Source organism: Lycorma delicatula, chromosome 6 (assembly GCF_047948215.1).
Source record: "Lycorma delicatula isolate Av1 chromosome 6, ASM4794821v1, whole genome shotgun sequence".
NCBI classification, from domain to species: Eukaryota; Metazoa; Arthropoda; class Insecta; order Hemiptera; family Fulgoridae; genus Lycorma; species Lycorma delicatula.
The window spans coordinates 78,428,358-78,441,109 of NC_134460.1; the positions used below are offsets into that span (position 1 = coordinate 78,428,358).

Consider the following 12,752-nt stretch of genomic DNA (forward strand, 5'->3'; position numbering starts at 1 on the left):
TCTAACCTCAACGTTTTCCTTTTTTATTCTCAAAACACAAATATAATTTTAGATAAATCGTTCATATCAAGAAGTATAAATCGTTCGTGCGCTTCATTCAAAATAAAAATGTGAACACACACGGCAAACAAACCAACGCACCATGCTTCTTAATACGAACGATAATGACAAAGTTTGTATTTTATAAATGTGCTTCAAATTGAAAAATTAAGCTTTGAAATTACAGAGTTCTGTAATCGAAATTTCCATATTTTTGGAATTAGAAGACCAAAAAATGACGAAAAAACAAAACAAATCGCGTGGGATTTATTTTTTGATCCACAGGATGGATATTTCGTTCTATTATAATAGCCGAGAAAGTAATAAAACAATTTTAATAAACGTACATACACAATATTAGGATATTGTTATCAATAAAACTAGTGCAAGCTTGTGTACACACACACACACACACACACCCAGAGAGAGAGAGAGAGAGAGAGAGAGAGATAGAGAGAGTGAGAGAGAGGGGGAGAGAGTGTGTGTATGAATATCTACATGATTATATCGATTAGTTAAACCAGCTGAAATGTTAATTAAGTCCAGTTTAACCGCTTGTTTAAAGTATGATGAAAAAGTCTTGTTTAATGCGATATTTGCATAAATACATCTATCTTTAAAATTCACACAAACGATAAAAAATAAATAAATAAACGTAAATTAAAATGTATAAACTTATATAAAAAAGAAGAAAATTCTTCAATTAGTAAGGGTGATACTAAAATCACTATATTATTAATAAGTAAAAATAAATAAATTAAAAAAAAGAACATGTTCTTACTCAGGTATAAAAGAAGTCGGAACAGTATAAATTTTATAATTGTGATTACGCGAGTTGTACGCCTATGTGAAAAATTACTTATTTATTGCTGTGCGTGAATAACTCATGTAGTAAAGAATACAGAGTTGTTTGATATAAAAGAAATAGTGGGAGGGGGCCGATTGTGAGAGGAAGAGAAAGAAAGTTTTTCCTTTTCCTTTATTTGTAGTTCCTAGATACATTTTGTAGTTCAAGATCACACAACAAATTAATTCCTTACTTTTACCGATAGATAGCGTGGCGATCCACTCCGAAGCGTATGTAGAAAACACTGATATGTTGCTTATACAAAAACCTGTACAATATTCCGGTTCATTTAACTTTAATGTTTATTTTAATCTAATAATAAAATTATTATAAAATAATTAATTAAACAATTTAGATTCTTTCTTTAAATAATAAATTAGATTCATCTTAAAAAACCATTAGATTATCTATAATTAATATATAAATTATTATGTATTATAACATAAGATAAAGTAATTGAATATAATCGGCGCGCTTTTTTCTAATAAATATAACATAATATTAAAATAATAAATGCACGTACCTTTTTTTTAATTTATTGTTTTGCTAATATATTTTTTCTTTTTTTATTAATAAATTAATCTATAAAGTAGAAACGAATTATTATTAATTTAGAATTAAAATTTGGATTAAAATACAGTTAATAAAATCACCGCTTAAAACTTTGCCTTTAATTTGTAAAAAAAATCATTTCATAATGGAAAACAATAATTAAGTTTCTTATAAAAAAAAATTAATGGACATTTACAGATAGTCTATATTTATCAAAATACAATAGGCCTATCAAGTTAAATTTACTCTTTGGGTAACTTTATCGAATTACCATCAATTAACTATTGTAATGCATATTTTTTCAACAACAAAAATAAAAATAAATTAAATAAATAAAAAATATTTTAAGTTACAAAAATAACGACCGAATGAATTTGACCGTTTCTGTAACTCACTTATATTTTAAGTACAGAAGTGCTTCACTTATATCTGAAAAAATAATTTTAAAAGAATTGAACAAAACGTCAAAATATTATTCGATCTACAATAATTTTTTTCTTCAGAAAGTTCAATTGCTAGGTTTCATTAAATGTAATGATACTTAATATTTGAACTAAACTTTGTTAATACATTTATCTAATTTAATCAATTTTTTTTTAATTTTTATAATTTTTAAATTAACTTTTTAAAGTTAATGTATGTTAAATTCCTTCGCCGTTAAAAATTTATAAACAAATGTTTTTATATTGCCGGCATCCGTGGCGCAAGTGTTAGCATCTCGGCCTTTCATCCGGAGGTACCGGATTCGAATCCCGGTTAGGCATGGCATTTTCACACGCTACAAAAATTGTCTTTCGTCTCATCCTCTTAAGTAACACCTAATGGTGGTTCCGGACGTATAAAAAAAATTGTATTTATGTATTGTTTCTGGGTAATATTCTATTTGAAATATTAATTCAAAACTGAAGCAACGTAAGACTTCACATAAATCGGTCAAGAATAAAAAAAAATTTATGTAGAAATAACATATGTAAAACATGAATTACAGTACCGAAATCAACGTAATGAATTTTTATTTTACCAACTATTATTTTGGTGGTACCTACAGTTAAAAAAAAAATTATTCTCTCATAAGACGAAAAATAAGAATTTGCTACACCAACTTCTAGTATTAAGATATTTTTATATCCTCAAATTTGTTTAAATAGAAGTGGCTTTTATAAAATAAAAGAAGAAATCTGATGTGGACACCACATGACTTCCTTGTACGCATATTAAATTACATATACACACTTTTAAAAGTACATAAAAGTTTATTTCATTAATAACTTAAGATTTTTTTTTTTATTGTTATTATTGAATTATTATCTATCGTAAAATCTTTTTTACAATCAGAAGTTAATCATTATTAATAAATCAATATATTTATATTAAAAAAAAAAAATTTTTTTTAAAGGAGATGATTCGAACCGATGTGCCTTCCCCTTGTAAGATCCAAATATTTTATTAATTAGAATTTTATTTGGCTATATCTGGAACCAATGAAAATAATTTCCACTTATGATATAGCTGAAAAGCTCTCAATGAGGGCTTATTACTGCAGTAAAGAAAAAGTACAAAATCCATTTTTTTTGGATTTTGGCCTTTTTTGGAAACTTGGTCCAGTCAATTGCAATCAAAAGGGGAGGTGTACTAGATGTTACAATAGTCCTAAATCCAAAATTTCAACATCCTACGGCTAATCGTTTTTGTATTACGCGAGATACATACGTACACACAGACGTCACGCCGAAACCAGTTAAAATGGTATTGTCAAAACAAATATTTCCGTTGAAATCTAAAAACCGAAATTTTCGCGACCATAGTATTTTCTTTACTTCGTACAAGGAAGTAAAAACACACTTTTTTCCTTTTATAAAAAACTATTTATTTAAAAAATAGTTGTAATAAAATGCTAATTTCATATTTTTATAGTCATGGAATAATTTTATTTGAATTCTTTCAAAGACGTTCGTTCCAGAAAAGGGAGAATTTAGTATTTCATCTCATACTTTTTATTAAATAAAATTCTCGTATTTTGTTTCATTACTTTGAATGGAGAATTTGTATTATTATCTTTCGTTTAAATTACTAAATTCCGTTTTACTTAACTTAATATTAGGTACGATTTACTAAACCGTAAATTAAGAAAAACTGCTATTTTTATTTATTTGAACAGGATTATAATAAAAACGTTATTTATTATCATTTACTTAAAAACTGTAACGTTCCCCCCTATAAAGTAAGTATTTTTTTCTGATAAAGATTAGATGTATTAAATAAATTGTGAATAATATTAAATTTAATCTAAGCAGAATTTTATTACTCTGCTGCGAATGTAGAGTTCCATATTACGGTATAATCCTTCACAGTAGTTTTTACGTTAAATTCATTTAATTAAATAAAGTAAATATTTTGAAAATTAAGAAATACAAATAGGTATTTAATGAAAAGTGTTTTAGGATTACAGTAAAAAAAAATAATAAAGCAATGGCATAACAGTTTGCGATTTTATTTTTTTAATAATTTTAATTTACTTGGAAGATTTTAATGATCTCTTCGAGTTATAAAAAGTTTATATTTATCGACTGAATCACATGTTGCGAATATAAGATATAGAGACACGATTGAAACGCCTATTTCAACTCCTATGCTTATTAATTCTTCTATTGAAAAATAATTGGGAAAATTTATTTACAAAAAGAAAAATTAATTAGTACAAAAAGAAAACTTCGTGGACATAATAACAATTTTTAAATTTACAGTTATCTGTTCGCTTATTCTTTTTTTTTTGTTAAAATATAGATATACGTATTTTTAAAAGAGTTTCGAAATCGTTCTATCACAATAGCAACTACGGTTTTTCTAATTTCCTTATAAAATCAATAGTAATATTAATAATAATAAAACTTTAAAAATTAAAAAATCTTAAAATTAAGTGTGATAAAAGTAAAGAAAAAATTATTCTGTTAACATAAAACATTAGTTATTTGTTACATATGAAGTAAACTCTATCTTTCAATACTTTATGGTCGTCTTACAAATATATAAATACATGTTTATAAGACTCGAAATTAGCTCTGTTTAACATTTATGATACCTTAAAATTTACGCGTTCAAATTTGCAGTTGACCGATTAAAGACGATTAAGACCGATTAAATATGTAGTTGGCCAAATATCATCATCTTTGTATGAGATAAGAAAGCGCCCTTTTTAATGATGGTAGAACAGCAGAAGTATAGAAACTGATATTTTTATTTTATAGCCTATAAGATATACCTAAACAAAGGATTCTATAAAATGATAAAAAAATTATTCAGCTTGTATATGCCCCTGTAGATAGATTGCTTATTTATTCACAAATTTTAGTAATAAAAAATTATTAATATTCCGATAAAAGATATTGTGAACGCATTAAAAATATAAAATTTTAAACTACTAATTCATCCGATATAAGAACCGATGATCATAAGTCGAATGAAAAATCTAGAAATAAAAAATTAAAAAGAAAGAAGGCATTAATTAAAACTATTTGTTTAAGTATAAATCACAATTCCGAAAATAAAATAACAAACTCATTATCATTTTTAGTATCACAAAAGTAAATAATATTAAAACTAAAATGAAATTACATTCAGATAAAACGAATAATTTGATTTTATTAATACTAAACAATATTTAGCGTAAAACAATTTAAAAAACAAATAAATATATTAGACCTATATTAAACTATGTTATCTATAACGAATTAACAAATATATTGAGGGGTTTTTGACCGTCATAATAAAATAAAAGTCGATAAACGTTTGGAATATCTAAAGTTATAAAAGAAATAAAAAATACTAATTTCTTTTACCTCGTAGATATATTTATTTAGCTTTATGCAACAAGTACGTTTAATGCATATGTTATTTTAAAAATGATTGTTTTTTTTAATAATTTATCGACCGAAATAATTTTTTGTAATAATTAAACTTTAATCGATAAATAAAACAGAATTCCAACATTTAATGCAATATTTTTATATAAAAAAGGACTTTATGTAGACTGAATTAGAATTTAATGAAACAATACTACAGGTCGATTTAAATAATGATAATTATTATTAATGAACACAAAGATTAACTAATTGATTTTATTTTATAAATTGTTAGTATGTCCTTATTAAAAGTTAACGATGCTACAAAATAATACATTTTATGGAAGATAAAAACTACCTTTTTGAATAAATACTTACATTTTTTAACGACATCAAACAAAAAGAATATTTACTAATATATAATGCAAGAAAATAATTAATGAAAATGTTATTTCCGTTGAAAATAGTTTTTAAGAAATAAAGAAAAATTAGCTTTTTTATTTTAAATATTTCTACTTTTTTATAAATAAGCGATTATTTAAAAAGAAAGGAAGAGATCCTTGCGCGAGTTTCCGGTAAAATTAAATAGGCCTACGATGTAATTTAAAGTGCATTCGCCGTTTTTATTATGCGATTCCGAATTGCCGAATTTAATTTTTAATTATTAATTTATACATCGTTACCGTAAAGGTAACGAAGAACTGTCTCTCAAAATTTCGTAGTTTTAGTCGTTCGAAAACGATTTTTAATAATAAAGTAATACGAACGGTAAATAAAAGAGTGAACCGTATAATAAATACGGTATATTGTGTGTTTAAATTGTTGTAAAACACGTGAAATATTGTTTAAACAAATTTTATTTCGTTTACTTATGTTATATGATAAACTTTTATTTATAGTCGATCGATCTAACGTAAACATTGTTTTGTTTTTTTCCAGAAGGGAGAGAGGGCTGCGAATAAATTCGGCTATATGTGAGGGCCTTCTGAAGTAACAGCGAGAGCAGAGGTAAGAAAGAAGCCGGTGGGAGAAACAGAGAGGGGAGATACAGGTTGCCGACGCCATGTTGAATACCTGGCCGGCCTAGGCCCATCTATTTGCGGCCATAGGATCCCTCGCGGGCTCCCAGCGGGAGGGGGAACTGTGGAGTCAGTCGATGTTGGGCGGTCGCACAGTGAAGACAGAACTGTTCGCGTCGTGTGCCGCGTTGTCGTGCGAGATGTGATTGATGGTGATGAACTGGGACAGGTAGGAATGTCATGCATTAAGAGCGCCGCCTGGCTCTGGCTGGTGTTAGGCCTTGCGGCGGCCGCTGCACCGCCGGACCAGATGCAGTCCCGTGCCGTCGACACGCGTGTCCAGCTCGAGATCCTGGAAGGACAACCGCGAGGAACCCTCGTAGGCGCGATACCTATAAAACCGGGCTTTACTTATCGCTTTAACGAGCCGCCGCGGGAGTTCGTATTAAACGGTTCTACCGGAGAAATTCGTACGGCCGTCGTCCTCGACCGCGAGAGTCTCTCCAACGATCGCTACGACCTCGTCGTCCTCTCCAGCCAACCGACGTACCCCATCGAGGTGAGAATAGTGGTAGTGGATATTAACGATAATGCTCCTGAATTTCCCGAGCCTATCATCGCCGTCAGCTTCTCCGAGAGCGCCGCAGCAGGCACTCGACTGTTATTGGATGCTGCTACCGATAAGGATTCCGGAACGAACGGCGTGTCGGACGACTACCGGATTGTAGCGGGCAACAAGGAGGATAAATTCCGACTGGAAGTAACAGCGAATCCGAGCGGCGAGACTTCGTATTTACATCTTCAGACGACGGGCAAGCTGGACCGTGAAACGAGAGCGTTCTATAAACTTAACATCTCCGCCAGGGACGGTGGAAGTCCTACGCGCTTCGGCTACCTCCAGGTAAATGTGACTATTTTAGATGTGAACGATAATCCTCCTATATTTGATCACAGTGACTACAGTGTATCGTTAAACGAAAGTGTTCCTCCGGGTACTCAAGTGTTACAGGTTATGGCGACGGACAGTGATTTAGGAGATAACGCTAAGATAACGTATTATTTAGCAGATACAGTTCGTAAATTTACAGTCGATCCGGAAACCGGTGTTATTTCTACTTCCGAACCGTTAGACTGCCCCCATCAAAACTGTTTACAAGTTTCACATACTAAATCGAGCGGAGGGTGTCCTAAGAGTTGTGTATTTACAGTGTACGCTCGTGATCACGGTACCCCCCGTCAGGACGGTCGCACCTACGTAACGGTTAACCTTGTGGATGCTAACGATCACGACCCGGTTATAAAATTTAGATATTTTCCGCCTACAGCCGGTTTCGCTACCGTCGATGAAAATGCGGCGAACGGATCCGTAGTGGCAGCAGTGTCTGTTATCGACCAGGACGAAGGGCTGAACGGGGAAACTCGAGTTGAAATTCGATCCGGTAATGAAATGAACCATTTCCGGCTTGAGTACAGTCAAAGTTTTGATATAGTGCGCGTTAATGGTGTTTTAGACAGAGAACATACGAATAAATATAATTTAACTGTGGTCGCTACCGACAGGGGCTCCCCACCGCGGACCGCTACTGCGTTTCTTATTATTCATGTGAATGATGTTAACGATCACGAACCAGTTTTCGAAAAGAGTGAATATTCAGCTATATTAAGTGAACTCGCGCCTCCGGGCACGTATGTAGCCGGCATAACGGCGACTGACGAAGACTCCGGTGTAAACGCTCAGATATATTACGCTTTTGTTTCGGGGAACGACCACCAGTGGTTTCAGATTGATTCGGATTCAGGACTAATAACTACCAAGGCGGCTTTAGACAGAGAGGTGCAAGGAACCGTGGAGCTGCGTATATCTGCGAGAGACGGCGGTCCGAATCCGAAGTGGGCGCATACGCAATTAAAAGTGTTAGTTTTGGACGAGAATGACGAAAAACCGCAGTTTTCACAATCGCAAATTAACGTTTCTTTATCGGAAAGCACCCCACCGAACACTCTGGTCGCCATGCTTACAGCTATCGATCACGATCAAGGGACTAACGGGAGTGTGATTTACAGCTTACATTCCGACGTCCAACCGGGTGTATTCGCTCTGGATTCGGCTACCGGACGACTGACTATTAAGACGAAATTAGACAGAGAAACGATACCGCACTACGAGGTTCGAGTTATAGCAAGAGACCAGGGTACTCCACCGCAGTCGTCCACCGCTTCCGTCTTTCTAACCGTACAAGATGTGAACGACAACAGTCCGGAATTCTACCCGCAACAATATTTTGTTCAGGTCAGCGACGATACTCCCGTCGGAGCTTCGCTTTTGCAGGTCACCGCCACCGACAAAGATGAAGGAGAAAATGCAGTTATAAGATACGGCATGGAGAGCGGTAGCGAAGGTATGTTTCAAATAGACGATAGAACCGGTGTGATAACTTTAAAAGTGTCGTTAATAAATTCACAAAAAGTAATTTATAAAATAAAAATTTCTGCTAAGGACAGGGGTGATAGGAAAGCTGTAGAAGATGCTATCGTAGAGATTATTAAAGATTCTCATACGGAAGAGTTGGAGTTCGACGCTTATGGTGGATATTCTTTTCAGATACCTGAAGATCACGATAAAAAAGAACCTACGATAGGGAAAGAAGTGGGGAGGGTACAAGTAAGGTCGTTAGACTTTCATCAGAACGAAAGGTATTCGATAATGTACGGTGACCCGAATCGCAGCTTCAGAATAGACGAGAGAACGGGAGTGATTACAACAGCAAAAAGGATAGACAGAGAACAGCAAGCCAGTTATATTTTAACAGTAGCGGCGAGGGCAGGTTTATCGTACGGAAAAACAACAGTTAGTGTTTCTATCCTCGATCAAAACGACAATCCACCGTTATTTCCTAGGGACAAGGATGAAGTGCACATACCAGAAAATGCAGCTGTCGGTCAGGAAGTTTATCTAGCGAGAGCGAGAGATAAAGATTCCGGTATTAACAGTCGTGTAACTTATTCTCTCAGTTCTAATCCCGACCAGCAGTTTAGAGTAGTCGAATCGACGGGAGTTATCTACCTCAACAAGCCGATACACGCTGATCCCGGTGCTGCTATTACACTTGAAGTCACCGCATCGGATTCAGGGCATCCTTCCTTATCATCCAAACACACCATTATCGTCATTGTAGATGACGTTAACGACCACACTCCTGTGTTTGATCATACTTCCTACGAGACTTCCCTTTTGGAATCTACGCCTATGAACGACAGATTCTTCATGCTAGCGGCTACAGACACAGACTTAGGCGCTAACGGTCGAATTTCATATTTAATATCAGAGGGTAACGTGGAAGGAAAATTCGGTGTGTTTCCAGACGGATATATGTACGTAAAAAGTCCATTAGACCGTGAAGATCGGGATTATTACAGCCTGACTGTCACAGCTTGCGATCACGGTGTTCCTCCTAGAAGTTCGGTAGTACCTGTTGTCATTCATGTGATAGACGAAAACGACAACAGACCAGAATTTACCAACTCGACATTTACGTTTCAAGTTAGAGAAAACGAACCTCCGGATTCCTTTGTCGGTAAACTGACCGCAACGGATCGTGATATAGGGCGGAATGCGGAACTAACATTCTCGTTAACAAACGCTAAAAATGACTTCGCTATCGATCCGAAAAACGGTTTTATAAAAACTTTACATGTTTTCGACCGCGAACAGTTGCTGGAAACGACCGGACAGACTTATTTAACTTTAGAGGCCGTAGTGAGTGACAACGGGGCGACGAGACTGAAAGATAAAGTAAAAGTTAACGTTCAAGTGACCGACGTAAACGACAACGCTCCGGAGTTCCTTAGATTACCGTACAGAGTACAAATATCGGAGGGATCGAACGTCGGTACGCAGGTAATGAGAGTGTTTACTACGGATCTAGACGAGGGCCTAAACGGGGACGTATTCTACACGCTCAGCGGTGGTAACGAAGACGGAAGGTTTTCTATGGACGAGGCGACAGGACAAGTGACAGTGGCTAGAACGTTAGACCGAGAGACTACCGGACGCTACGTATTAACAATTTTAGCAAGGGATGCTGCACCTACCGCCCGGCGCCTATCCTCGACTACAACGTTGCTGATCGAGATTTTAGATGAAAACGATAACGCACCTGAATTCACGCAGTCCGATTCAAAAATATCGGTTTTGGAAAACACAGCCGTTAATACACGGCTGATACAGTTTCGTGCTACGGACGCCGACTTAGGAGTAAACAGCGAAGTCGTGTTCTCTATCTCCGCAGGAAACAGAAAAGACACGTTTCAAATCGACCCCGCTTCTGGCGCTCTTTATCTTCATAAACAACTGGACTACGAAGAGCTAAATTCTTATTTATTAAACATAACCGCATCCGACGGCGGCAACCCGAGACTGTCTACTACTATATTGTTTAGAATAGACGTAGAAGATTGTAACGACAATCCTCCGGCTTTTCCTAACACGGCTATAGTGCGTCAAATCAGAGAATGTATTCCTATTAATACTCCTATCGTGACGGTTACTGCGGAAGATCCTGATTCCGGAATCAACGGAAAAATAACTTACGCGATTTCCAGACAAGAGCCCGAAGATTCGTATCATCCCGGTCTTATGCATTTCCAAATCAATCCTAAGACGGGAGTGATACATACGCAGTTGCCTATCGATAGAGAGGCGGTGGATACGTTCAGACTCACCGTAGTGGCTACCGATCAGGCTGTGCCGGAGTCCACGAGGTTATCCGCAGAAAAACTGGTTACTGTGATAGTGGAGGACGCCAACGATAACGCACCGGAGTTCGTGTCGATGAACGCTGCGCTGTTGCCGGTAGAAGGTCGGGTGATGAGAGTGACCGCTAGAGACTTGGACTCCAGCACGAACGGCTTGGTCACGTACGATCTCGTATCCGGGAGCTCCGATCTGTTCCGGCTTAACCGCAACACGGGTGATATTATGTTACGCAGACCGCTCACTTCTCCGGAACCTAAATATCAGATAGCTGTAAAAGCGACGGACGAAGCCGTTCAATCGGACCGTAAAAGTACCGACGCGTACATCACGGTGATAGCAACAGGTCGCGGTCCCGGCGGTCCTCAATTCGATACGGATAGTCCTTCCGGTAGTGTGTACGAAAACGAACCTCCAGGAACCAGCGTGCTGACGGTGAGTGCTAGAGTACGAGACAACCCTCTCGCCGAAATAGAATACTACGTGACCAACGTAACCGGACAAGGAGGAAGACAAGCCGATCGACTGTTCGACGTGGACACCAAACTAGGAATCCTATCGACGGCTGATATGCTGGACAGAGAGGCTGGGACCGACTGGTACGAGGTGGAAGTCCACGCCATCTTATCAAACACTAACACACCACGCATCGCTAAAACAAAGGTAAGAAATATATGAAATTTTTATTAAATAGATTAATATGTAACATTACAGAAATGAAAATTATAAAAAAAACATAAAACACACACACACACTCACTCACACAGACATACACAAAAAAAAACATATTAGGATCCGTTACATAGTTTTAAGAAATTCGTGATATTTATGGTATTTTAAAATAATTAATAACAAAATGGGAACTCGATTTTGTAGCTTTTTAAAACGACAATAAAACTGATAAAATTCTTTATAAAACCACATTACAATATTTGCTGTAGTTTTACTAAAAGTAAAAAAAAGTAGTAGGCTAAAGAAACGGGTTTTAAAAAAGTCATTATACATTACTTTATGGTCCATTAATTATCTTCTAATTTATCAGCGAAACGATTTAAAAAACTAGTAAATTAAATTAATTAAACGATCAAAGACCAATAAATTGTCGATATCATCTTAATTTGTCTATAAATTGCACCTCCTTTCTGATTCTGATTATTTTTATCAGGGATCACCTCGGATTAAATTTAAAATAACGCTAACTTACTATAATTACTGCTTAATATAAATAAAACTATGTTTTCCATCGTTTGCAGCGTCTTACTTTATTTTAAAAATTGGAAAAAAAATGTTATATCTTAATATTAAAAGATCGTAAAACAGCGAATACAATTTTTAATATTTTACCGGACCGACTGAATTGAAACATTTAATATAAAAAGTGAAAAATACTTTACTCTGCAATCCATTTTGAAAAGATGTGGAATTGGTACACGAATATAACAGATTTTATTTAGAAATATTAGAATGGAAACTGTACTAAAAAATTAAACTAATTGACAGTTAGGAATGCTTTAATTACGGTCTGAGAATATTACTCGTATATTAAATTAAAATTAGTCGGTTAAATTGTAAAATAAAATTACATAAAATGAGGGGAATAATTTTATCGTAATAAAAGTCATAATATTTCTTTTATTAATATACTCGTATTATAAAAACAAAATCTTTAAAAACTTACAAACATTTTTAATTTATTAGCAAAC

The 12,752-nt window shown here is 34.8% G+C and overlaps 1 protein-coding gene across 1 annotated transcript in view; it reads left to right on the forward strand.

Moving 5' to 3' along the window:
* The window catches only part of ft (cadherin-related tumor suppressor fat), an 817,460-nt gene that overhangs the window by 44,746 nt on the left and 759,962 nt on the right, over nucleotides 1–12,752 (forward strand). The window contains exon 2 of the mRNA XM_075367925.1: nucleotides 6,217–11,712. Coding sequence (XP_075224040.1) covers nucleotides 6,532–11,712 — 5,181 coding nt within the window. The 5' untranslated portion in view covers nucleotides 6,217–6,531. The remainder of the gene's footprint in view (nucleotides 1–6,216; nucleotides 11,713–12,752) is intronic.